General features: G+C 36.2%; 1 protein-coding gene across 7 annotated transcripts in view; it reads left to right on the top strand.

Annotated features, from left to right (window-relative positions):
- Positions 1-27,930, top strand: part of PHKB (phosphorylase kinase regulatory subunit beta) — a 213,425-nt gene that overhangs the window by 170,949 nt on the left and 14,546 nt on the right. For 4 of the 7 annotated variants that reach the window (XM_020881709.2, XM_070451349.1, XM_070451352.1 and 1 more), the window contains 6 exons: positions 4,246-4,307; positions 4,393-4,555; positions 5,676-5,757; positions 7,770-7,827; positions 9,982-10,072; positions 12,949-13,151. In XM_020881709.2, coding sequence (XP_020737368.2) covers positions 4,246-4,307; positions 4,393-4,555; positions 5,676-5,757; positions 7,770-7,827; positions 9,982-10,072; positions 12,949-13,151 — 659 coding nt within the window. Of the gene's footprint in view, positions 1-4,245; positions 4,308-4,392; positions 4,556-5,675; positions 5,758-7,769; positions 7,828-8,968; positions 9,060-9,981; positions 10,073-12,948; positions 13,152-27,930 lie in introns of all 7 variants that reach the window. The other 3 variants (XM_020881707.2, XM_070451350.1, XM_070451354.1) reach the window with 2 other exon arrangements.

Raw genomic sequence — 27,930 nt, 5'->3', positions numbered from 1 at the left:
AGTAACCTGGTAAATGGCATGTTTACATTCTCATTCACCATTGCTTGTGTTTTGTATACTCAATTGATTTTTATCTAAGTTTTTATCTTTTTCCCTTATTTTTTGTTTTGTCTTTTTGTATGTAATGCTTTCTGGGGCAATTTCCTTGATATTTAGCATGTAGCTCCTCTGCTGATTTTTGTGTTTTAGCTATCTTGTTTTTAACTTTCTCTTTTATAGTATCTTGTCCTTTTTTCTGAATATTACATTTTGTCTTATCCTTCTAAGAATATTAACAGGAGAGCTTTGGATATCTTTCCTTTGTACATTATCTCAGGTTTCTTTTCTCTGTTTTCGGGGGGCTCAGTCTTTCATATTGGAGTCATTTGTCGGCTATCCCTTTATATTTAAGAGTGAAAGAATAAAAAGTTTATTGGAAGCTGTGTGTTTGGGAACAAGGATCATTGTCATGGTGAATTTACTTATAAGGTGGGCTAGTAACAAGGACCATTTTTGCTGGGGAAAACCCCAGGTGCCAATATCTGGGTATTTTTTTCTTATGGGTTTTTCAAGTTCCCAGAAAATAAACATCTTACCTTCTGCTTGAAGGATGTACATTTTGCTTCTGTGTCCTGAGAGCAGAGTTGGGTTAAGGAGCTAGGGGTGTTGCACTGTTCTGTATAGTATCAGGAACATCTCTCATTGGGACACCTGTTTTGCAAGTTGTTGCTTTCTACCAGTGCAGATTCAGAAGACAGTAAAATGGTACGTTATCAGATTGTACAGGATACTTACAACAGCACAGATTATTTTCACGTAGGCAACACAAGTGGCTTAATCCTAACAGCATAGATGCTAGACCATGAGTTTGTGCAACACTGCACTTTGAAAGTCGGAACAATGGGTAACAGCTTCTCATCACTAAGCAGTGAAGCCTTTGTTCGTATCTACATCTTGGACATAAATGACAGGTTTCCAATTTTTAATCAATTCATTTATGAGTCTTTCACTTAAACTATTACTTAATCTTTATATCTTCTGCTCTCTGCTGTGCACTAAACCCTTGAGTACAGTCTTAACCAGAGAATAAGCCTCTTTTCATCTTGTAAAACCATAACACTCTACCCATTAAACAACCCTTCATACCCTAAAACCAACCTTTGTCTTCTCTTTAGTATAGGAAATGGAAATGACACCTGTGTACTTCTCTGGGCCTTTATTTAAGGCTCTTTCAAATGTCTTCAGCCCATGGTCTATAGTCTCTCTCATCACTGGGCCTCAGCATCACTTCCTAGCTTCATCACCCAGGACATGTCTTCATGCAGTTAATTCTCAGTCCTGCTTTCCACTCCAAGAGTACTGAGTACTTTCCAAATCTTTAATGTGATTTATTTTTTTCCCTGTTCATGCTATTATTCTATTCTAGAACTGCTTTTTTTCTTTTTTTCCTTCTAAGTCATACTTTAATTTTATAACTTAGATCAATCTCACCTCTTTAGTGAAGTCTCCAAGTCTGGAATTAATTTCTCCTTCCAGTGTGTTTCTGTGGCATTTTCCTTGAGCTTTGCTATAGCTCTTATTTTAGGTAGAACTAGCTTCTTGTGCCTGCTTCCCTGTGTAGATTGAAAACTCATTATTAGTCCAGGCTTTACTCATCTCTGCATTCCCAGAGTATTCTGCTCACTACTGTTCTCTCTGTAAGAAATATGTAAATATTGGTTCCTTGATTCAACAAATACTTACTGAGTGCCCTCTCTAGACAGTGGAGATATAATGGTGAAAAAATATATACAGAGTGCCTGATCTCATGAGACTTATTTTAGTAGGAGAGCAAAACCAAAGATAAGGCCAGATAGGGATCCAGAATAATGGGATGGAGTGCAGTCTCTGGTGGTATGTTCAGCTGGAGAGAACCTTGGGGGATATAATTGGATATCATTGAGCAGAATACCTTTTTGAATACTGTATTGCATTTGACACTTTTATTTGTAAATATTGAGTTATTTAATTACCATCAGAGCTAAAGTATTAATGCCTAGCAAAATAATTGCAATAGTTTCTGTAAAACTAGCCAAGATTTTATAATACCTACACATGGAGTATAACCTTTAAAAATTATGAATCACTGCATTGTATACCTATAACATATAATATTTTACAACTTTAATTCAATTAAAAAAAATAATCTAGGAGCCTCTGCAACCAGCTAAATTTTTTAAATCAAAAACTCTGTAGACTGTTAACAAAATCTAGAACTTATCTGTTAATTCAGAGTAGCATTTACTTTGTGAGCTGAATTAATGTGTATTATGCGTATTTTGTTCATGCTATATCCTTAGTACGTAGCATAGTGCTTGGCATATATGTGTTCAGTAAATATTTGTCTAACAAATTAGTTAGCTGTAGAGCAAGATGTTTAGGGTTAAGTCTGCATTTTAGGAAATACCACTGTGTAGACCTCAGTTTTGCTTGGCACTGCCCTCTGCCCAGACACAGACTCTTCTCTCAGACCCTAACTGTGGCTGGGCCACATAAAAATGTGCAAATTAGTTGCATGTTTGGCCTTTCTCATTCAGATTCTGCAAGGAGGCTTTAGTATGATTGGTAACATGTTCATTCTGCCATTTGTAGTGGGTATTTGTTGATCATCTACTTTATGAATTTTCACTGGAAGAGAAGGTAGCACAACTCTGGTGGTTAGCCAACAAGAGTAACATTCCCTAAATCCTGTTGTTTTACATTTGAAACAAACAGGAGAAAATAGAGAAAGTAATATATGTAACACAGTTTTGATTAAAGAATTACCTTTTTTTTTAAAGTAACTATTTATGGCTTGTTTCCTAGTCAGTATATTTCTCACTTTTATCTGACAATTCATCAGATATTTAGAAGTGACACTTAGTGCTAAAAATCATTGTGGGTTATCACTCATTTATACATGAACCACTGACAAGCAACTATTATGTTCAAGTTTGGCCTCATTTAGTTTCCTCAAGGGATTCTCTAGTAGCTCAAATGGTAAAGAATCTGTCTACAATGCAGGCAGACCTGGGTTCAATTCCTGGGTCAGGAAGGTACCCTGGAGGAGGGCATGGCAACCCACTCCAGTATTCTTGCCTGGAGAATCCCATGGACAGAGGAGCCTGGCGGGCTATAGTTCATGGGGTCGCAGAGTTGGACATGACTGAGCAACTAACACACACACACTGGGATATAAAATGACCAAATATTGATTGCCAGAATGTAGAGAAGCACTGGCCTAGATAATCAATAACTTCATGATCCTGAAAAAATGGAGATTTGGCAGTCTCTTATCATTGGATAGCCTTGGAATATATTCAGTTCAGTCGCTCAGTCGTGTCCGACTCTGCAACCCCATGAACCGCAGCACGCCAGGCCTCCCTGTCCATCACCAACTCCTGGAGTCTACCCAAACCCATGTCCATTGAGTTGGTGATACCATCCAGCCATTGCATCCTCTGTCATCCCCTTCTCCTCCTGCTCTCAATCCTTCCCAGCATCAGGGTCTTTTCAAATGAATCAGCTCTTCACATCAGGTGGCCAAAGTATTGGCGTGTTTCAGCGTCAACATCAGTCCTTCCAATAAACACCCAGGACTGATCTCCTTTAGGATGGACTGGTTGGATCTTCTTGGAGTCCAAGGGACTCTCAAGAGTCTTCTCCAACACCACAGTTCAAAAGCATCAATTCTTTGGCACTCAGCTTTCTTTATAGTCCAACTCTCACATCCATACATGACTACTGGAAAAACCATAGCCTTGGCTAGAAGGACCTTTTTTGACAAAGTAATGTCTCTGCTTTTTAATATGCTGTCTAGGTTGGTCATGGTAGCCAAATCCAAAGAGTAATTTCACATTATATTTTCTGAATACAGTTTTAATATTTCATGTTTTTTTAAAATATCAAATTTTTGTCTTTTAGCACTTTAATAAGTTCTGAGTTTTTAATTGAACTTATAAATAAGAGGATAGAAAGAAAAAACATTTCATCTGATTCTGCTATTTATTATAATTCATGAACTTGTAGCTTGATGTTTATGTTCTGTTTCAGTGGGGTTTGTTGTATGTGAAAATCTGTCTGATTTTAGAATGTTCATTTTAAGAAATTACTTAACAATCATGTCTATTTTTTAAGTAAACTTTTTTTTAAAAGTATTGCATACTTACAGAATAGTATGTGCATAAATCATAACGTTATTGCTTGATAAATTTAAGAGTTGTGAATCTTTTCTCAATCGCATTTCAGACACTAATATCTGGAGCTGTGGTTGAACAACTTGACTTCTTACGAATCAGTGAAATAGAAGAGTAAGTTCCTTTAGGTTATTTATTGTGTTTCTTGAGATTACATTAGGAATGCAGGAAATATGAAACTTTTTCTTTTAAATTCTAGGCTTCCAGAATTTAAGAGTTTTGAGGAATTAGAAGTTCCCAAACATTCAAAAGTCAAACGACAAAGCAGCACCTCCAATGCTCCTGAACAGGAACAGAAGCCAGATGTTACCATAACTGAATGGAGAAACAAACCCACCCATGAAATTCTTCAAAAACTGAATGTGAGGAAGATGCAATTCCCACATGACCCTGAGAGAGGTTGACAGAGCAGGAACTGCCAGGGGCAAACCATATTTCTCTTTGTCCTCCCAGAGAAGGTAGCAATTAGCCTGGAAGTAGATGGCCTGTCTATAACTGAGGCGGTAATGAGAAGTAGTTCTCATGATCTAATATTAGCATGAATGTCTCTAAGATGCTTAAAATGGGTTGTCTTGGGTATTGAATATTGAATATCCCATTGAAGAAGCATAGTTGCTTTGGGGATCTCTAGATTTCTCTTTCAGTGCCCTTTCTCCTCTTTTCCCAGTCTGGGCCTTCTCTCCTGCCTCAGTATTTAGGTCATGCTTGCTTTGACTCTCTCCAGTCAATGAAGAAAGCAGTCCTATAACTACATCCATATAAATATTATGTTGGCAACCTAGTATTATCCCTTCCCTGAGGTTATTTGCATTTTAGAGGAGGAGGGTTGAGGATGTATAGTATAGTACCTATCAAAGGAAATATAATTCTGAAGGCAGAGCTATAAACACAGTGACATTTTATTGGACCATCCAAATTTGAGTAGGCTAAATATATAGCCGGCCATATATCAGTTCTTGTGATTGATCATTACTACCTGTAAATCTATATAAGCATGAATATGATCTAGTAGGCATAAAACATGACACATATAATAAGCAGCCTACACATGTCCCCTTCTTTCATCCTCCTCTCCACAATGGGTCGATAACAATGTGGTCTCCCATTTATGAACAAGTAAAGTCAAAAAAGGAGCAGATAAATGACTTGGCCCAATCTTTCAGAGGGTGAAAACATCAGTGTTAATGCTTACAGACAACATATTTTCTATTCACTACTTATCTTATTTCCTGGAAATTTTGATTATTAAATTCTACTACCCCAGGAAGCCTGCTTGTCTACCCACTGTTTCCACGATAGCTAAAATAAATAGTTGTATAATGTCATCTTATGCCTGGTAATATATCAGTGACATTTAATCTTTTCTCAATTGCATAGCAGAATATTTCGTCTTTGCATCATGAAGTTTCATGATTAGTTACTCCCTTTGGTAATTTTTGTACCCATTTCATTCCAGTTACTCATAATGATTTATATTTTCAGGACTGTAGTTGTCTGGCTAGCCAAGCCATCCTACTGGGTATACTGCTCAAAAGAGAAGGCCTCCACTTCATCACAAAGGAAGGTAAGAGTATCTAACTAAGAGAACATTTTAAATAAAAAGACCTATTTTAGAGCATATATCAAAAATGCATAATGAACATGCACTAAACTGTTACAAGTTATTTTCTTCTCTAGTAAACCTTTCTTTTTTAATTTTTAAAAGTTAGAAGTTTTTTAAAAGGAAAATGTTCATTATACCCCTAGAGTGGAATAGACTGTTTGATGTATGAACTCCTGAATTGCTTTCATGCAGTAATGCTTATTTGTTTGTCTGATTATCCCAATGGTGTTGGAGCCTGGATTCTGCCAGTGACTGTTAGCCTCTGATGACTCCATAGTTGTTTGTTGACAGTTTCTATTTCCACTTTTATTTCTCTGTATGTTTTTAAGAACAATACTGAATCATTATAGCCATAAGAATTAGCTCCTTCATGATCTGCAGCAGCCATTTGGAATGGAACATGGCATTTAATAGAATTGCACTGTCAAGATTGTTTACGAAGACGTCATTTTTAATTGTGTTTGTGTCCAGTGTGCATTAAGGCTGAAACCCAGTTATCCCTGAAATTTATATTCATATGTTGAGTCACTAAGGAATCTTTGAATTCTACATCATAGTCTACTTCTGGCATTTTATAATACAGAATAATGTAGGATACATTTCAAGTATTTAATATCTAACTACCCAAAATTTTTGGCTCATCTGAAAGTCCTCTGTCCAATGAGGCATATTGATTTGGTTAGAATTAGAAATTGAGTTGATATTCTAAACAGCAATGTAATTAATAAGATTTATAGTTCTGGTAGTGAACTAAACATAATTGTTTATTCAGGTAAACAATTCAGATAAACAAACTAAGGTCTACTTAGTTTTTACATTATTGTAGCTAAGAGACAACTTTCTTGAGTATTATATGGTGAACTAAATAGTCTTAATATTTTAACTTAATAAAGGCAGAAGAAGAACTCTAAGCAAATTTCAAACAGAATCTTTCCTGTTTCTAATTAATCTTGAAACTCAAAGTGTAAAAAGGATCCCAGTTATATTGAGGACATTTATCAGAATTTATACTTTAAAACAATGGGATCATTAAAAAGCAAACATTTCATTAGGAACTTAGAATTCAGAATGGTTATTTTAGTAGTAGGCTTCCCAGGTGACAGTCGTGGTAAAAGAACCTGCTTGCCAATGCAGGAGACATAAGAGATGCCAGTTCAATCCTTGGGTCAAGAAGATCCCCTAGAGGAGGGCATGGCAACCTACTCCTGTATTCTTGCCTGGAGAATCCCATAGACAGAAGAGCCTGCTGGGCTACAGTCCATAGGGTTGCAAACAGTCGGACATGACTGAAGGGTAAACTTAGCATGTACACATGTATTTTAGCAGTGCTTTAAAATAAAACAATTTGTATAAAATAGTTTACAAAAAAAAAGTTTACAATGAAAATGTCAAGAGAATTATTTTTCAAACCATTTTTTAAGCTTGGGAATAATATTCATCTGTTACTTAGATATTTAAAAGACTTTACATGTTTTAAATCTGTGAAACCTTATATATTAAAAATCATAAGCATCTGCAGAATCTGAATATAATTTTATCCAACTTGCTATAAAGCTATAAAAATAAGTTCAGGGTAAAAAGATAAAGATACTGTTCTTTACCCTTGTTTGGTTTCTGATCCTATACAGAAACATCACAACATTTTTTGAACAAATAAATGAAGAGTTATATATATTCAGAGTCTACAGTATTTTGTTCAATTTGCTATATTCTGTTTTTTATTTTCTGTAGTAAATTAAAATAACATTTTTATTTGTTAAATATATTGATTGTATATTAAGAAAACAATAAATTTCAAGAAATAAAATATTCATCAAAATCATATATTCAAACTACATAGTAACAAGGGCTGGGGACATTTACACTATATTTTTGGGTTACATATTTAATTATGTCAGGCTTTTTAAGGAGAATAAATGTTATGCATTTAATTAAAGCTTTTTTCAACAAAGACTCTATTATCCAATGTCTAGGTACTGTTTCTGATCACATTGAGAGAGTCTATAGAAGAGCTGGCAGCAAAAAACTTTGGTTCGTATTAGCGTCCTTGTCATATGTTTTTTTAATTGTGTTATCATATTCAGTATCCTAAAGATAATGGACCAGTGTTAAAGGTGGCTAGTCATTCTAATTTTTCCTTTTAAGTTCCGAGGTTGCAGCCCTGTGAGTGCCTACTTTCTAAGGATCTGCCTGCATTGCATTTTATCGTGACTCTTCCAAGATATTAAAAGCATGTCTGGGAGTAAAGGCATCTGTAGGAATAGAACCTGGAGAGGATGCACTGGCATGATGTTCTAATGACTCTTTCCTATCCTGCACCTCCTCTGTCGCAGCAAGGTGCTTTAGGTTCTAATTTATATTTAGAAACTTGTTCTGTTATATAGGGTCATGAAGAGACCAGTGTTTCATTTAAACACAAGCAAAATATAATATACTTAGAAGATAGTTCTCTCATGGATTAAGTTTAATGAATCCTAATGATTGTAGTTACTGCATAAAAAGTAACTGATATGTTCTGCAGAGGTAGTCTCTTCCTAGAGACTGAGGAAAACTTAGGTAAGTCGAGCTAAGATTGTTTACATTCACAATGGGGTAGGTATGCCTAAATGCATGCCCTCTGCATTTTTGAAGCAATTCTAACAGTTCTACTAGCAGAATCTAACATTTTGGAAATTAATAGTATATAAATATACATATATATATTTTAATAACTCATTATTATCTAATTTTGAAAAAAGAAATCTCAAGAAAGTGTCATGTCATAAGAAACTCCCTTAACTTCAATGAACCTCAGTTTTCTAATCTCTAAAATAAAAGGATTAGACAAAACATCTCTTAGCAGTATTTCAACTCTAATTTTTAGTAAATATACTATTCCAGTCAAGAAGAAATTATGTAATAACCCTGTGGTTAAGTCTCAGATTTTTGCTGTAAGTTCTCAGCACAGTAAGGCATGCAAACAAATAGATGTTGCTTTTTAGTCAGTAAATTTCAAATCTGGTCTATAATCTTCAGTTAAGCAAACCTACTTTTACTTTATGTTTAATACTTGTATTTTAGATAAATCATTAGCAAACATTTAAAGTCCTGACTGTTATGTTTAAAGGAACAAACTCCTGGAAGTTTTATTTACTGTATTTTCCCTTTTATGGCTTTCCACTGACACACCCAGGTTGGCGGTACGCTACGGGGCTGCATTTACCCAGAAATTTTCTTCCTCTATAGCCCCACACATTACTACTTTTCTGGTACATGGGAAACAGGTAACATGCACAAATTGTCGAAACTCCAGCTGCTTGAAATGTGTGGGCTTATTTGCGTTCTCAGGGTTAAATATGTCTTTTGATCGTATAGTGTGTGGGTGAAAGCTTCTCTAAAAGTAGGAAGTGTTTGTTTCACTAACTTTTCAGATATGACTGAATTTTCTACTAGTTCATCTATGTTGAGATTAAGCTACGTGTTTTTTATAGGTCAACTTCCATGGATATCCTGAAATACAAGGAAACACCTTTAAACCTACATTTTTATTTTATTTTCTCCATCTAAAAGTTCCACATGGATTTTTGCTTTTGATGGGGGGAAAATGTTTTATGTATTGCATGTGCTGTGCTTAAAAATCTGTTCTTACAGTCTAAGACTTTTTCAGAAATGTTAAAATAGTAGTGTGAATTACTTCCTTCAACAAGGAAGGAAAAAAAGAAAAAAACAACGCTGGTATCTCATTGTATCACTTCCTAAAATTGAGTACTAAGCGAATTCCCTAATCCAGGGATTTGGTTACTAGGCACCAAAGTAAACTTGATTTAAAGTGGTTATAGGAATAGTGTCATGTACCCGTGACAGTCTTAATGATAAATTTTTTAATACAAAATCAGAATAATCAATTCTTCCTCCTACACCATTCCCTGACAAAGGGATAGTTAGACTTCCTTTTCTTTAAGTTGTTAATGGCAGGAATAATGCTGGTGGCAGAGGTGAGGGTTAAGCTATCCCTCCCTAGTTCTGGATAGTCCTACAGTCTGGAAGATTTCAGCTGTGAGGTCCAGTGTCTTGGGGTCAGTGTTTCATCCATATTATTAAGTGAGGACCTAATTGTGCAGGTTTTTTGATTCCCCCCACTCAGGGGCCCATTCATTCATCATTTAGATTTGTCAACCTCTGGCGTGCTCTCTTCTTTGCCCCCAGGTCGGTGGTGCGCCATGCAGCAAGTCTTTTAAGTAAACTAGTGGACAGCCTGGCCCCATCCATTACTAATGTTTTAGTGCAGGGCAAACAGGTAAGTAGCTGATTTTCAGACTCTTGGTCACAGTCACAAAGATTTCTGGATAGGACCCTGGCTTTTAAATCTGGCAAGCCTCAGCATCTCTCACAACCACATTTACAGTGGCTCAGGCATTTCTACAGAAGACTCCTTCCCCAAGCAAAATCTAGTCCCCAAGAAGCACAGATACAGAATATCTGTACTGCACCTTAGAGGTTTAATTTTAAGCTCCTGTGTTAACTCGAGATCAGTGAAGATACTGACAAAGAAAATGGTATGACACCTACTCAAGCACTCCAGACAGGCTTAGGATAGGTGGGACAACGGTAGGCAGTAGTGAAGGGCACATTCTCCTTTTTACTTCACTAGAGCTCTTCTCCCATTTAGAAATGCATTGGCTCCCCAGATGCCTAACCCTCTGGGCCCCCTCTCCTTCCAGGTTCTCCCCTCCCACCAGGGCCAACTCTTGCCAACTCTTCCTCACAGAAAACCATCTCCAGTTAGCAATCCCTTTCTCCTCTGGGTTCTCAAAATAGGCCTGTTACACTTTTCACAGACTGCCCTGGATCCCGGTTCATGTGAATGTGTGTCTCTCACAGGGTAGACCATGAACCCCTGGAAGTCAGGGCCCATGTCTTGTCCAGCACCGTCCCTTTGTGCCCACCATGGTCTTGTAGAGGCACTTGGTGAATGTGGATTGAATTGAGCCTGTGCATGTGGGTATGTGGAGTGGGATATGGCTGCTCATTTTTTGTTTTTCTGTAAGCTCTAATTACTTGGCTGAATCATCATTTGATTGGAATGAAAAGCTGTGTGCTTTCTATCTCTTCTTTGGGAATATGTGTGCTTTATCATGGCTTTATCATGTCTTCCTGACAATTAACCTAGGGATATAATAAGCTTTAATAATGCAAAAAACTTTAACCCTCTTTGATGGAATCAACCCATTGTTCATGTCTCAGGGCTCTTAGTTCATTAAAATTGAAATTATTTCATCTTGACATCAAAGTTTTGAAATGTTGAAAGAATAAATGATCCTATTCTGTAATATTTAATAACTAAAAATTATTGTACTAATAAAATTCCTGAGAAAAAATTTAAATCTCTTCATATATATTACATTATAATATATTTTCATATATATTTCTTCATATATATTATTATATATATATGTACATATTTCATATATATTATTATCCAAGTTATTAAAAGAATTTTCATCCTTCTTTATCAGCTAAATAGACCAAGGCACAGGTAGTATCTTATTGGATGCCTTTTCTCATTGCAATCCTCAGATCCAGCCACAGAGTTCTGTATTTTTGCCTTGGACTGAGCCACCTCTTAAAGAAAGTAAACAGGCTTTGGGAAGCTATTTTTCCTTAGATTTTAGGCACCTGTAGTATATCTGAAAGTACAGTTAACTCTGTGACATATGAATGAATGAGAAGGTTTTGGAGATCTCTGAGGTCACTGGCATCTGGCAGTTGGAGAGGGTTAGGTAGATTACAGTTGGTCATGTCCATTCTGTGCACTATCTAGAGGGTGATTGCTGCCTATGATCCTGAGACTCTGTTCCCCAGATCAAAATCTTAGCGCTTTGGAACCTATCCTGAGGCTGTGACTGGACTGTTGTCCACCAGACCAGCACATCTCCCAGGGAAACAGTCAGTTACAGAGTTGGGTACCTCAAGGCTGACAGCCCTGTTCCAGGTGTACAGAGTCTATTCACTGACTGCATCTTAACCTTTTTAAAAGAGGAAGTGAAAATGGAGCATCCCGAGTTTGCATTTGCTCATTTATGAAATGCCACCCTGAGAACTGAAGTCATGCTGCTTCTACACTTCTGCACTTTCAGATCACCTCAAGCTCTCTGGAATGAAATAGTGGTTTAGTCATCATTGCTTCCTTCTGTTTGTTTTTTTCTTTACAAGCTGACATTTTAATAAAAGTAATCGCACTTGGACTAACTGGTTGATACCACTTGTGTTGCAATAAACTAGCAATTCTCAGTTTTTAGTCCATCACAAAATTGGGGCAGAAGACCTCTATTCTGCTTTCTCCTCTCATGTCAGAAAACACAAGGACTCTTTGATATCCTCTTCTTTTTCCTGCCTCTTTTAATTGTGCCCTGTGCAAGGAAGAGAGAGGAAATGAGGAGGAAGGAGGGGATGCAGACTCTTCTGGGTGGCAGAGTACTAAGACAAGAGGAGAGAGGGGGAGCAGAGTATTTATTCCTCTTGCCTAGCCTCAACAGCACTTTTGGCTTTGAATTTTCTTTGCCATTTCCTCTGTGCTTTCTCATTTCGCCGGCTTGTGGGCAGCCTTATTTACTCCCCTCCACAGGCCAGAGATACATCCAAAAGTGTTTCAGCACTCACTGGGTACCTGACTATCCCAGGAAAAGTGGGTCTTCACTACAACTATGTCCTTGTACCTACCTTTGAAAAAGTTACAGTATTGTTAAAGAGCAAAAACTTCCACATGAGAAACTGTAAAAGAAGTGAAGAACATACTCTCAAATACCAAATTGTATAGACTATGCACTAAAGTAAAACTGTTTTCTCTGAGGAGTTTCTGGTCCTAAAGTCATTCAGAATAATTTTGTCTTAATAGTTATTTATATTCCTTCCCTGCTTTTATCCACTCACCTTCATTCCCCCTAGCTGGGACCCTCATCTGCCCTTGTATTTTAGATGAGACTGAACCATCATGAACTCCAATGGGAGTCATGCTTTGAAGGCCATTTTAATAAATAGCAGGAGTAGTTATTCTACCTAATTCCCTAGCTTGCATAGAGTAATTTCAGCCTGCCAGTCATCCTGAGCCTTGAATTTTTTTCTTTATCTATTAGTAGCTAGGAAATTTTTACAATAAAATTCTGCCACCCATAGGTAACTCTGGGTGCCTTTGGGCATGAAGAAGAAGTTATCTCTAATCCTTTGTCTCCACGAGTGATTAAGAACATCATCTATTACAAGTGTAATACCCATGATGAGAGGGAGGCAGTAATTCAGCAAGAACTGGTCATCCATATTGGCTGGATCATCTCCAATAACCCAGAATTATTCAGTGGCATGCTGAAAATACGAATTGGGTGAGTAAATACTTTGCATTTACATAAAGAGAATTGTTCAGGTTGTCCTCAGTCTCTCTGAGTGAAGTGCTGCCTCAGATCTGATGGGTCTTTAGGAAAGTGTTTCTTCCCCTAAGTCATAAAGAAAACATCTGGTGATATGAAGAAATAAATACTAGTGGCCTGAAAAATGTCTGTTGTTTATTTGACTCCCATATGAGAAGTAGTGAAGTAACTCTGTTCTCTGATAAAATCAAACACAAGGAGGTTTAAACAGTTGTATCATGTTAAAAAAAACAAAAAATAAACAGACCCCCCCCCACTATGCACAATACTTGTAAAAATTCCTATAAAGTGAATAAGCCTTAAGAGTAAAATGATTTTTTTAGTAAAGCTAGATATCAAAAAGACACACTTAGATAAAAATTTGGTCCTTTTAAGAATATTCTTCTGCATCTGTTTCCTACCAAAATCTGATTTTTAGTCGTTAAAATCATAAGTGTTCTCTTTGGAGAAATTGAAAGTAAGGCTCTGGTGATCTTGAATGTTCTTAATCAAGCGTTTTGTGAGGCAGCACAGTAAGGTCTGTGGCCAGGCTCTGACATCTGGCAGAACTGAGTGCAAGTCCTGACCTGTGCTCATCATCTCAGTACTCTGGGGTCAGTTGGCTGAGCCTCCCTCCAAGTTTCACTGTTTTATGTGAGGTGAAACTTGGTAATATGTTTAAAAAGCCTAGAACAACTGCATGTAAGTCCTTCTTTTCATTTTTTAAAACATTTTTGTACAAATATCACATAAATATGTTCTAATTGTAAAAAATCAAATAATACTTGAGCATATAGAGTAACCTAGTATATGGCCAACTTGGAGATTGTTCTTCAAATATTTGCAAAGAATATGTATCCTAGCCACAGCAATCAGACAAGAAAAAGAAATAAAAGGTATCCAAATTGGAAGAAAAGACGTAAAATTTGTCACTCTGTGCAGACATGTTACTATATAGAGAAAACCCTAAGGACTCAATGGGCTTCCCTTGTGGCTCAGATGGTAAAGAATCCACCTACAATATGGAAAACCCAGGTTCAGTCCCTGGGTCAAGAAAATCTCCTGGAGAAGGGAATGGCTACCCACTCCAATATTCTTGCCTGAAGAGTTTCATGGACAGAGGAGCCTGTGAGCTGTAGTCCATGGGGTCACAAAGAGTCAGACAGAACTGAGTGACTAACATATGTACACAAGGACTCCACAAAAATTACTAAGTCTAATAAATGAATTCAGCTAAGTATCAAGATACAAGATTAACATTCAGGGATTGATTACATTCATTTATACTAACAATGAAATATCAGGAAATGTAAAAAAAAAAACAAAAAACACTACCTTTTAAAATTGCACCTCCCCAAAAAAATAAATAAATAAAATACCTGGGAATAAACCTGACCAAGGAGATGAAAGTTTTATACACTGAGAACTGCAAAACATTAATAAAGGTGATAAAAGAGGACTCAAAGAAATGGAAGAATATCCCATGCTCTTGGATTAGAAGAAATAATATTGTTAAAATGGCAATACTGCCCAAAGCAATCTACGGATTTAATGCTATTCCTTATCTAATTATCCATGACATTTTTCACAAAACTAGAACAAATGATACAAACATTTATATGGAACTATAAAAAATGCAGAATTTCTAGAGCATTCCTGAGGGGGAAAAACACATACCTCCCTCAGACTTCAGGCAATACTACAAACCTACAACAATCAAAACAGTATCATATTAATACAAAAACAGGCAAGCTGATCAGTGGAATAGAGAACCCAGAAATAAACCCACAGTCAATTCATCTTCAACAAAGGAGGCAAGAATATAAAATAGGGAAAAGACAGTCACTTCAGCAAGTGGAGCTGGGAAAGTTGGACAGCTGCATATAAATCAGTGAAGTTAGAACACATCCTCACACCATGCACAAAAGTAAATTAAAAATGGCTTAAAGACTTAAACATAAGACATGACACCACAAAACTCCTAGAAGAGAACATAGGGAAAAACATTCTCTGACATAAATTGTACCAATGTTTTCTAACATCAATCTCCCAAGGCAGTAGAAATAAAAATAAATGGGACCCAATCAAACTTCCTTTGCACAACAAAAGAAGCCATTTAAAAAAAAAGAAAAGACAGCCTATGTAATGTAATGGGAAAAAATATTTGCAAATGATGTGATAAACTAGGACTTAATCTCCAAAGTGTACAAACAGTTCATACAATAAAAAAAACCTAATCAAAAAATGAGAAGACCATAATAGACATTTCTCCAAAGAAGACATACAGATGACCAGTAGGCACATGAAAAGATGCTCAGCATCACAAATTATTAGAGAAATGCAAATCAAAACAAAAATGAGGTACCACCTCACATTGGTCAGAATGACCATCATTAAAAAGTCTTACAAACAACAAATGGTGGAGAGGGGGTGGGGAAAAAGAACCTTCCTACATTGTTGGTGGGAGTGTAAGTTGGTACAGCCACTGTAGAAAGCAGTATAGAGGTTCCTGTGAAAACTGAAAATAGAATTATTAATACCATATGGTCTAGCAATCCCACCCCTGGGCATATACCCGGATGAAGGTATAATTCAAAAAGATACATGCACTCCTATGTTCATAGGCTCATTGAAAAGAACATAGTGAGTCTCTGTCAGGCACAAATACATGTGATTGTGTGTGAGTGTGAATAAGTGGGAATACAGCGTGCTAATTTTGTGATTAAATCAATATATTTACTATTTCTGTCCTACTTGACCTTCAATTGCTAATAAGGTGTTCTCCTGATTATGAATGTGTCAATTTCCCCTTGCATTTTTATCAGTTTTGCTTTATATATTTTAATGCTTTGTTTTTGTTCATGTTACCTTTTAATGATACCTTTTAATGATACAATTTTGCTTGTGTCATTTATTTTCTAATTGAATTATTTTTAAAAAGTTATTTTTAATTTCAAACATCTACAAAAGAATAGAAAATAGTGTAATAAAACCCATACTATTACTGAGCTTCAACAATATCATCATATAGCCAATTTTATTTCACTCATACCTCCCTACTACTCATCTCATCCACAGTCTCCTCTGATTCCATCATATCATTTAATCTGTAAATACTTCAGTATGTATCTCTAAGACATAGAGACTTTTAAAAAGCATAACCATGATCCCATTACAATTGTATAAAATATAACAAATGAATTCCTTTTGTTTAATGTTACTACCATATTACTTTTTGTTTAATATTACTTCTTTCTTTTTTTATTGTTATTAACTTGGTATACTGTTTTCCATTTGTTTACCTTCAGTGTTCTTTTTTCATTTTGATTAGGTATGTCTTTTATATTTAACATCTATGCTCTACTTACTTTTAATCTAATCTGAGATTATCTTGTAATAGAAATATATATGTCATATTTTTGCCATTTCATTTCTATTTTGACTTATTCCTGCCATTTTATTTTGTTTTCTAATTACCATGTTTCTTGTTCTTACTTTTTTCTTTTTTCTTTCTTCTTTATTGCTAGGTTGATACCCTTTCATTTCTTAGTTTTAATTTTGCATGTGAGTATGAAGCACTTTATGTAAAATAATCACCCATTTTTTTCCTTCAGAAGATTTCATTAAAAACTTGTTGCTTTGGGGGAATTATTTGCATGCCTCTTTTATCAATAATTCTCATTTTTTAAAATTTAGACATACTTAAGAGCAGTCTTCGTTTCAGCCTTGTTTGAAATAGTCAAACACTGAGTAACAGATATCCATCAGTAAGAAATAGTTCAAATAAGTTGTTAGCCATATAATAAAAGGTTTTGCCACCATTATAAGAAACAAGACAAGGTTAATACACTGGCATTTATAAGTTGTAGTTATTGTTCAATCACTCAGTCGTGTCTGACTCTTCGTGACCCCGTGCCTGGACTGCGGCATGCCAGGCTTCCCTGTCCTCTGTTTTCCAGAGTTTGCTCACGTTCGTGTTCATTGAGTCAGTGATGCCATCTCACCATCTGATCCTCTGCCACCCTCTTCTTTTGCCTTCAATATTTCCTAGCAGCAGGGTCTTTTCAATGAGTTGGCTCTTCACATCAGGTAGCCAAAGTATTTGAAGCTTCAGCATCAGTCCTTCCAGTGAATATTCATGGTTGATTTCTTTTAGGATTGATTTGTTTTATCTCCTTGCAGTCCAAGGAACTCTCAAGAGTCTTTTCCAGCACCCACAATTCAAAAGCATCAATTCTTCAGTTCTCAGCCTTCTTTATGGTCCAACTCTCACATCTGTACATGACTACTGGATAGACCATAGCTCGGACTCTATGGACCTTTGTTGGCAAAGTGATGTCTTTGCTTTTTAACACACTGTTTAGGTTTGTCATAGCTTTCCTTCCAAGAGGCAAGCATCTTCTAATTTCTTGGCTGTAGTTATCATCCACAGTGATCTTGGAACCCAAGAAAAAAAATCTGTCACTGCCTCTACTTTTTCCCCTTCTGTTTGCCATGAAGCGATGGCATTTATAAGTATCCAAGATAAATTAAGTGAAAAAAGTTGCAAATATTTTCCATTTTTTATCAAATTATTGTGTGTATATGTGTGTGTGTGTCTATGTGGAGAAATATATATAAAATTACTGTCAGTTATTCTCTGTGAGAGATTTCTACTTTGTAAGTTGTGTTGTTCAGTTTTATTTAAATTATTTTAGTTGAAGTTATTAGTTTTCAAACTATTTGCCTAATTTCAATTAGAGTATATTTCAGATGAGCTTCCTATTCTTTATCTCTTCTTTCTTTTGATTGAGAAGTGAACTCATTCTGCATAGAATTTGATCTGCCTTTTTACCCCTTAAAATAGTTCCTTTCATATATTATTAATAGGATGTATTCCTATTAGTTATAAGAACTGTGAATTATATCCTGATTGTTCAGTCTCTATTAGCTCTAAAATTTTCCACTTCAACTTTTGTCTACATGTGAGGATGCAGAAATGGGTCTTCATGTGAGTTGTCTCTAAATGAAATGTGATTCTTCATATCCATACAATCATTAAAAGTATTCTATTGTCACAGATTAAGGCATTTCTCTGAGGCTGACTTAGGAGTATAGGTTATAACTCTTCCAAAACACATTCTTTGTAATAAATGTTCTATTCAGGAGACTCTTTAAGCAGTAGTCATCCTTGCTGTGACTTAAGCAAAGGCTTAGAGTGAAAGTTAACGTTCCCCAGTATTTTACAATGCTGTATTTTTCAGCCTCTAGTAGTTTTCCCTTTACTGTGTATCCAGCATTTTAGGCTGATTGATATTCTCTCAAAAATCCAACATAATTTTCTTTCTTGAATTCAAATGTGACCTGAAGCTTCATTCTCTGCATGGAGATGAAATATGTTTAGTTTATTCTAAAAATAGTTTTCTTCCTATTTTTGTATCTTCTATATGTTCAATGTCTTCTGTGAGAAATATTCTTTTTTCCTTAAATTGTCTCCCAAAATAAAAATATCAGGACAAAGCATGTGACTTAGTATCTTATGATAGAAGAAAACTTCATGAAGAAATTTGCCAGGCAACTTTATTCACTGTCCTGAAACTCATCCTGGAATCAATTGTGGCATTATATTTCCATTATGGGTATTAAGAGTGTCCCTGCCCAAAATACTGTGTGTGTTTCCCCCATGTGGTGGACTCACAGGGTCAGCTCTAAACACTGGGACATTATCAGTTTGGGATAAGTCTAATTTTTTTTTTTTTAATAAGGAGTAATTTATTTACAAATCAGTACGTGAAAGAACTGGGATTTTTACCCATACTGCCTGACTTCAAAGTTCTTGTTCTCCATTCTTAAGTACTATTGTGCATATTTTTACTTGCATGTACTGTTGCTCTTGTCTTGGGAATAGGCCTTACTGTTTTGTTTTTGTTTTTTCCTAAAACCTTGACCTTACAGTCCCTTCTACTTAATCTCAACCTATGACCCATTTTATATTCAAGTATTCATGTAGCAGCTCCTGATGTTTTTTGTCGTTAGTCAGTCTAGGACCAGTATGGTCAGCATTGTACAGTAAAAGGCACACTAAGGAGGCCAAACAGTTCCAAGTTAACAACCATAAAAAATAAGATTTTGCCTCCTATATTCATGAGACCAAGAAAATGGGGATGATTTGAAACTGATTCTAAGTTATCCCCTTGTGCAGTGCAAGAGCTATATTAAGATGCTATAAAAATTCAACAAAGTTAAGTAACTTGCCCTTGGTTGCAAGACCAAAAACCAGAATTTGAACCTAGGGTGAATGACTCCAGAGTTCATGCTTCCCTATCTGTCTTCCAGCTCTCATGTCTATAAAACAGGGAGGCTGTCCCTGCTTTGGCTTCCTCATTAGATTATGGGGGTTCTAGGCAAGGAATGTGAAGGTCTTTTGTAAAGGATAAAACTTAAACAGTATTGGTCTGACATTTGAGATCCTCTATCTTGTGGCATTTGGAGAACAAGTATCTTTGGGGATTTCTTTTTGCATGCCACAAATCCCAAGGAGGAGGACCCCATGGCCCACCCACCCCCACCAACAAACACACACATACTTATCTTCCAATTCTAGGTTTTCAAAGACCTGCTCCCACAAGAAACATCCACTCTAGAAGTATCCCTTTCCACCATAGTTGATTCTCATTCAAGGCCCAATGGAATGATCCCCAAGTATTTCATATAGAAACCATGATGCAGTATTCCTTTTGGATTCTCCACTGCCGTCTGAGATGGTCTCACCCCTCCATCACCTGGTGGGACTTCATGAAACACAAGGTAGACACTCACAGATCCTCCTGTGCCTACCCACAGTGCTCCTCCACCATATTAATGGAAAGGTTTTGGAACCCTGTCTCTACTCAAGGGATATCTTAACAACCTCAGAGAATTGCAGTTATCCTGTCTGTGGACCTTGTGATAGTGCCTCTCTGAAAAGAAAAAAAGATATTTTTGTATCTTTTTAGTTTATTTTTATTGGTCTTTATTCTTAATAAATTTCACTCAGACCTCAGCTCCTTAAGTGAATGGCTTCTGGGCATGTTAATATACTTCTTGCAGCAAGCACATACTCTATTTATGTGTCTTTAAAAAGTTTACCTTGAATTAATTCCTGAAAGGTTTTAATTTGCTTAAAATTGATGAAAAATTATTCATTTAAAGAGTCCTTGAGTGTCAAATTTTTTATCAATTGTTGTATTTGTTACTCTTTTAAGTCACCCATTTGTAGCATGATTTTAAAAGAAAGAAGGGAAGGGATTTATACAAAACATTCTTTTTTTTTTTCACTTCCTTGTAAATTAATTAAAGCATTCCAGACTCATTTATATGTGACTTTTTACTGTTTTTTCTATCATTTAAACATTGAGTATGATCAAAGCTCCGGGAATTGGTGATGGACAGGGAAGTGCTGCAGTCCATGGGGTCACAAAATGTAGGACACAACTGAGCGACTGAACTGATGATTGAAGAGACTGATAGCTTTAGTCAGCTTTAACACCATATTCTTCCTGAAATGTCAACATTCACTAGGCTGAATGGACATAAAAAATAAGAATATTTGTCAATCAGAAATCTTCCAACAAACAAAAGCCCAGGACCAGATGGCTTCACAGCTGAATTCTACCAAAAATTTAGAGAAGAGTTAACACCTATCCTACTCAAACTCTTCCAGAAAATAGCAGAGGAAGGTAAACTTCCAAACTCATTCTATGAGGCCACCATCACCGTAATACCAAAACCAGACCAAGATGCCACAAAAAAAGAAAACTACAGGCCAACATCACTGATGAACATAGGTGCAAAAATCATTAACAAAATTCTAGCAAAAAGAATCCAACAACATATTAAAAAGATCATACATCATGACCAAGTGGGCTTTATCCCAGGGATGCAAGGATTCTTCAATAATTGCAAATCAATCAATGTGATACACCACATTAACAAATTGAAAGATAAAAACCATATGATTATCTCAATAGATGCAGAAAAAGCTTTTAACAGAATTCAACATCCATTTATGATAAAAACCCTCCACAAAGCAGGCATAGAAGGAACATACCTCAACATAATAAAAGCCATATATGATAAACTCACAGTAAACGTTATCCTCAATTGTGAAAAATTGAAAGCATTTCCCCTAAAGTCAGGAACAAGACAAGGATGCCCAGTCTCACCACTACTATTCAACATAATTTTAGAAGTTTTAGCCACAGCTATCAGAGAAGAAAAAGAAATAAAAGGAATCCAGATTGGAAAAGAAGATGTAAAACTCTCACTGTTTGCAGGTGACATGATCCTGTACACAGAAAACCCTAAAGACTCCACCAGAATATTACTAGAGCTAATCAATGAATAAAGTTGCAGGATATAAAATTAACACACAGAAATCCCTTGCATTCCTATACACTAACAGTGAGAAAACAGAGAAATTAAGGAAAAATTCCATTCACCTTTGCAACGAAAAGAGTAAAATACTTAGGAATAAATCTACCTAAAGAAATAAAAGACCTATATGTAGAAAACTATAAAACACTGATGAAAGAAATCAAAGATGACACAAATCGATGGAGAAATATACCATGTTCATGGATTGGAAGAATCAATATAGTGAAAATGAGTATACTACCCAAAGCAACCTGTAGATTCAATGCAATTCCTATCAAATTACCAACGGTACTTTTCAGAGAACTAGAACAAATAATTTCACAATTTGTATGGAAATACAGAAAACCTCGAATAGCCAAAGCAATCTTAAGAAAGAAGAATGGAACTGGGGATATCAACCTGCCTGACTTCAGGCTATATTACAAAGCAACAGTCACCAAGACAGTATGGTACTGGCACAAAGACAGAAACATGGGTCAGTGGCACAAAATAGGAAGCCCAGAGATAAATCCATGCACCTATGAACACCTTATCTTTGACAAAGGAGGCAAGAACATGCAATGGAAAAAAGACAATCTCATTAACAAGTGGTGCTGGGAAAACTGGTCAACCACCTGTAAAAGAATGAAACTAGAACACTTTCTAACACCATACACAAAAATAAACTCAAAATGGATTAAAGATCTAAATGTAAGACCAGAAACTATAAAATTCCTAGAGGAAAACAGACAAAACACTCTCTGACATAAATCATAGCAGGATCCTCTATGACCTACCTCCCAGAGTAATGGAAATAAAAGCAAAAATAAATAAATGGGACCTAATTAAACTTAAAAGCTTTTGCACAATGAAGGAAACTATAAGCAAGGTGAAAAGACAGCCTTCAAAATGGGAGAAAACAATAGCAAATGAAGAAACTGACAATTAATCTCAAAAATATACAAGCAACTCCTGCAGCTCAATCCTAGAAAAATAAGTGACCCAGTCAAAAAATGGGCCAAAGAACTAAACAGACATTTCTCCAAAGAAGACATACAGATAGCTAACAAACACATGAAAAGATGCTCAACATCACTCATCATCAGAGAAATGCAAATCAAAACCACAATGAGGTACCACCTCACGCTGGTCAGAATGGCTGCTATCAAGAAGTCTACAAACAATAAATGCTGGAGAGGGTGTGGAGAGAAAGGGAACCCTCTTACACTGTTGGTGGGAATGCAAACTAGTACAGCCACTATGGAGAAGAGAGTGGAGATTCCTTAAAAAATTGGAAATAGAACTGCTGTACGATGCAGCAATCCCACTGGGCATACACACCGAGGAAACCAGAATTGAAAGAGACACGTGTACCCCAATGTTCATTGAAGCACTGTTTACAATAGCCGGACATGGAGACAACGTAGATGTCCATCGGCAGACGAATGGATAAGAAAGCTGTGGTACATATACACAATGGAATATTACTCAGCTGTTAAAAAGAATGCATTTGAATCAGTTCTAATGAGGTGGATGAAATTGGAGCCTATTAAACAGTGCGAAGTAAGTTAGAAAGAACAACACCAATACAGTATATTAATGCATATATATGGAATTTAGAAGGGTGGTAGCGATGACTCTATATTCGAGATAGCAACAGAGACACAGATGTAAAGAACAGACTTTTGGACTCTGGGAGAAGGCGAGGGTGGGATGACTTGAGAGAATAGCATTGAAACATGTATATTATCATATGGGAAATGGATCACCAGTCCAGGTTCGATGCATGAGACAGGGTGCTCAGGGCTGGTGCACTGGGAAGACCCTGAGGGATGGGATGGGGAGGGAAGTGGGAGGGAGGGTCAGGATGGGGAACACATGTACAGCCATGGCTGATTCATGTGAATGTATGGCAAAAAAAACCCCACGATATTGTAAAGTAATTAGCCTCCAATTAAATTTTTAAAAAAAGAATATTTGTCTTGGTCATGGTACGCGTTACCCATAATTCTCCTGCACTATGTATGCTTATATCTCTCTGTTTTAACCCCCCTCTCTCTCAGGTTTTTTGGTTTTTTAATTTTATTTATTTACATCACCCACGGCTTCAATGGCTTTAAACCAATACCACCATGTTTCTTTTCTTTTTTTCCCAAGGTTAATCCTGCCAGTGCAATTTCTTTGACATTACTGCTATCAGGCACTCCAGTGAACAAAATTAAACTGCTCACAGGATTGGTATTCTAGTCTGATAATGATTTGATTTGCTGTCTTGTTATTGATTTGTGCTCCAGCTTTCAGGTTTAAATAGATCAAGTTCCTGACAGGCCCATTACCATAAAGACCTCCAATCAACTGTTTTCTGCTCTAGGTCTGTCATTCAGGAGATAACCCCTGAGGATATATGTTATCAAATCTTTTTCATCACAGCTTTTCCTACTGCCAGGTCATCCTCTGTAAGCAACTATGATCATTGCATGTCTTCTAGTGCCCACACGTGCATCTGTGGATCACACATCCAGTGCTTAGAGAAGTCCATTGGTGTCATAGGTACCAGGCCTATGGAGATAGGGAAAAGGAGATAATTGCAGCTCTGAGTTCATTAGCATAGTTTGGTACTCATTCACAGGAGTTTGCTTTTGACATTTGATACGAGGTAAGAAAGTGAGATGATAGAGTTCTACCTCTATTTTGTTGTGATTAGGTCACAGGTAGGGTGGATGAGTGACTGTTCTCCAGTTACTAGACAGGAAGCTCACTTTGCCTCATCAAATTGTCACCCTCTCTGTATTAATAGGAATCAAGCAAAATATCCCTTCTTGCAGCTTTCTCATTTCCTATCATATAGCTTAGTAAAATGCTTGCATAGACAGTTATTCGTTCACTTGTTTGGCAGTAAACTTGGCAATACTTCTCAGTATCTTGAAATAAACTCAAAATAATTACTTTAAATGTTGTTTCTTGCTATGGGTCAGTGCTATTGTTTATTGCTTTTTTTTTTCTTTTCCCAGAAAATGTCAGCTGTGTTTGATTTGCCAATGATGCCAGATTTCCATGAACTTTATTTTCTATTTCACTCCTTAATTGGGGCAGGTTGGAAAGAAAAACGCCAGTACATACACAATATGCTAACCACCCTCACATCCCAGAGAGTTTTTAGAAGGACAAGCTAATTCCCAGGACTGTGTAGGAATACTAGTCTGCCTCTTCACATTTTTCTAGCAGTGTGGAGGAATTCATTGTCAAGTCAGACCATAATACATTTGAAGGTTGATCTGGTCAGTCATGTGTATCTGCCTCTTCCTCATTTGCTTATTGGCAAGTAGAGCATGTCCCTGGTTCTTTAGACAGACTGAATTTATAAGGATCTTGTCCAAGGATAACCTTCATTCTTTTGACCTTTCACAGTTGCTTGCTTTCCCCATTTTGCATTAACTGCTTTTACACTGAAATTGTCAAATCAGGTTTGGTGACTTTGTCAGCAGCAGTGAGGGTAAGAAACCAGATTTTCCCATGCAAGGAATTAATGCCCTTTTGTATTAGTAATTCTAAAAATGGATTAAAATGTCTTTGATTTTACTCTCTTGGTTATTGACTTTCTCTAAGTCTCTGATGGTTCATATATAAGGCTGTTTTGATATGAACTCTGTTTTAGTCTTTTGAAGAATTTCAAGCTAAACAGATTAATTTTACCAATATTTTTTAGTGAATAACATGTTTTTTTTAACAGTCTGACAAATAAGATTCATTTGTGCTCAAATGAATGAAAAACAGTCACCTTTCTTTGGTGGCTGCTGAGTACTATGTTTTCTGTAATTTTCTCACAGAACTGCTGGGACTTTGTAAATAGAAGTCTTGGGAAAATTTTTAGATCTCCGACTATCTTTGTTTATGACATTGAAGATTTTAAAATGTTAAATGTGATAGATATTGTTTAGTTTTAATAACTCAACTTTTGGGAAGACCTTAAAAAGTGTTTTTAAAATTTTTTAATTATTTATTTTAAAAGAGGATAGATACCTCCTAAAGTTAAATTGATGTGGCACTTGTCCAACCTGAGTCTGAAAGTCAAGTAAAAGGAGTTTGCTAACATAATCTGAACATAACAACTGAACAAAAAATTGAACTCTATAATTTCAAAAGCCTTTTAACAATTTTTAACATAACATTCTTATTTTTTCTTCAAAATAATTTCATAAATTGAGCTAAACAAGTAATAGTAGTATAGTATTCCCATTTGAAAAATAACTTGCTAATGGAACTCAGTTGGTTAGTGACAGAATTGGTATTCAGGTCTGTCTTTATTGTTTTTGCTTTTCATTCTGACAAAATTTTAAAATGTGTAATAGTAGAACAATTTGGTAAATTCTTATATACTCATTATTTAAATGAGTAAAAGCAATTGTTAGTAATTTGCATTTACTATATTTGCTTTTTTTGCTGTAGATTACAAAGCAAATCCCAGACATTTTGACTCTTACCCCTCATAATTTTACTAAGTATATATCTAAAGTAAGGAAGGGGCTTACCTGGTGACACAGTGGTAAAGAATCTGCCTGCCAGTGCAGGAGACGTGGGCTTGATCCCTGGATCAGGAAGAGCCCCTAGAGAAGGAAATGGTTTCTCCCACTCCAGTATTCTTGCCTGGAGAATCCCTCTGGACAGAGAAGCCTGGTGGGCTACAGTCCATGGGGTCACAAAAGAGTCAGACACAACTTAGCAACTAAACAACAACAAAAGTAAGGAAAAGGAAATTTTCTTAATAACCACAGTACCATTATCACACCCAACAAAATTAGCAGTGATTCTGTAATATTACCTGTAATATTACAATGTTTTTTTCATGTTTTTCTGGTTGTTACCAGAATGACTTTGTTTTAAAAATAATCAGGGTCTCAAAGAAGGTCCCCACAAGGCACTAGTTGTTACATCTCTTAAGTCACTTTTAATCTAAATACCCCTCATCCCATTTTTCTTTTCATGATGTTAACTTGCTTGGGAAGACTAAAAGGCTGGTCTTTAAATTTTAAATTTGATGTTGCTTCTATTATACTAAGCTGCCTCAAATGTAAACTTTAAATGTTAAATAAAGAAATACAATAATAAATAGAAAACAACTCTGTCTAACCTTAAAATTAAAAATAGAATTTTTTTATTTTTAAGAGTTCACAGAACAGTTTACAGTAAGTGAAATGTTGTAGGAATTAATTTCATAAGCAACATTAAAATCAAAATAAAATCCAAAGTAGTAACTGTATCCTTGTGACTTTTATGTCTGTATTAGCATTTTGACTAAATGTAGTTCGTAATAGTGAAGTTGAGCAAGTAAATAAATTCTGCTGGTTTGGTGGTTTAGTCGCTAAGTCATGCCCAACTCTTGGGATCCCATGAACTGTAGCCCACCAGGCTCCTCTGTCCTTGGGATTCTCCCAGTGAAAATACTGTAGTGGGTTGCCATTTCTTTCTCCAGAGGATCTTCCCGACCCAGGGATTGAACCTCGGTCTCCTGCATCGCAGGCAGATTCTCTACCGACTGAGCTATGAGGAAGTCCTAATAAATTCTAGTGTTTGGAAGTAATACAAGTTTAGTCCAATTTTTCTTTTTAGCTGATTAGAGAAGTGCAAATTGTATGTCTACTCTATCACAATTCTGTTGCACATATCAGAAAACTCGTCTTTACTGTTCTTACCAAAGAGCAAGTATTAAATACTTCTCATGTACTATCAGTGGTAATAGTATGTTTTTTACATTATTATGTCCCATCCTTGTGTATTTCTTTATGCCTGTATAATCTACCTCAGTATCCAACTGGCAGGCTAGTTAAATACCTAACTTCCAGAAATGGCAACAATGAAGAATAGTGAAGAGGATAGGAAGAAGAGGTGAGATTTGCCTTATCAGAAGGATTGGAGCAGTCACGGAGCAGGGACACACTTCTTTGTTTCCTGTGGCCTGGCTAAGTGGGCAGGGCGATATGCTTGATTGATAATACTTACTGTTCAACCGGAAACTATTACCTTTTTTCCCCACCATTTTTTTCCACTGAGATACATTTAAGTTACTCTGTAAGGATTCATCAGTATTGTTTTGCAAGCCAGCCTTGACAGAAAGACTTTAATTTTTGGTTATTTCCGTCTAACTTTTTCATCTCTATACCTGTGATAACCCTTGTAGGCAGTCTTTCAAAGGAGTACATCAAGAGAAAGATACTGAAATATTTGGGTGCAGTAGCTTCCCTACTTTAAATCTTCGTTGCTGTAACTATATGTTTCTCCCTGTGCACTGGCTGTACAGCCCCTCTTTTGAGACAAAACCTGGGTAAATGGAGACACGTTCTTTCCAGATGCTGAGCTTTCCTGTCTCTGTCTGTTATTCAGTTTT

This window comes from Odocoileus virginianus, chromosome 20 (genome assembly GCF_023699985.2).
Source record: "Odocoileus virginianus isolate 20LAN1187 ecotype Illinois chromosome 20, Ovbor_1.2, whole genome shotgun sequence".
Lineage (NCBI taxonomy): Eukaryota > Metazoa > Chordata > Mammalia > Artiodactyla > Cervidae > Odocoileus > Odocoileus virginianus.
Note: the sequence above shows the minus strand (reverse complement) of the source record. Positions and strands in the feature narration are given on the sequence as shown.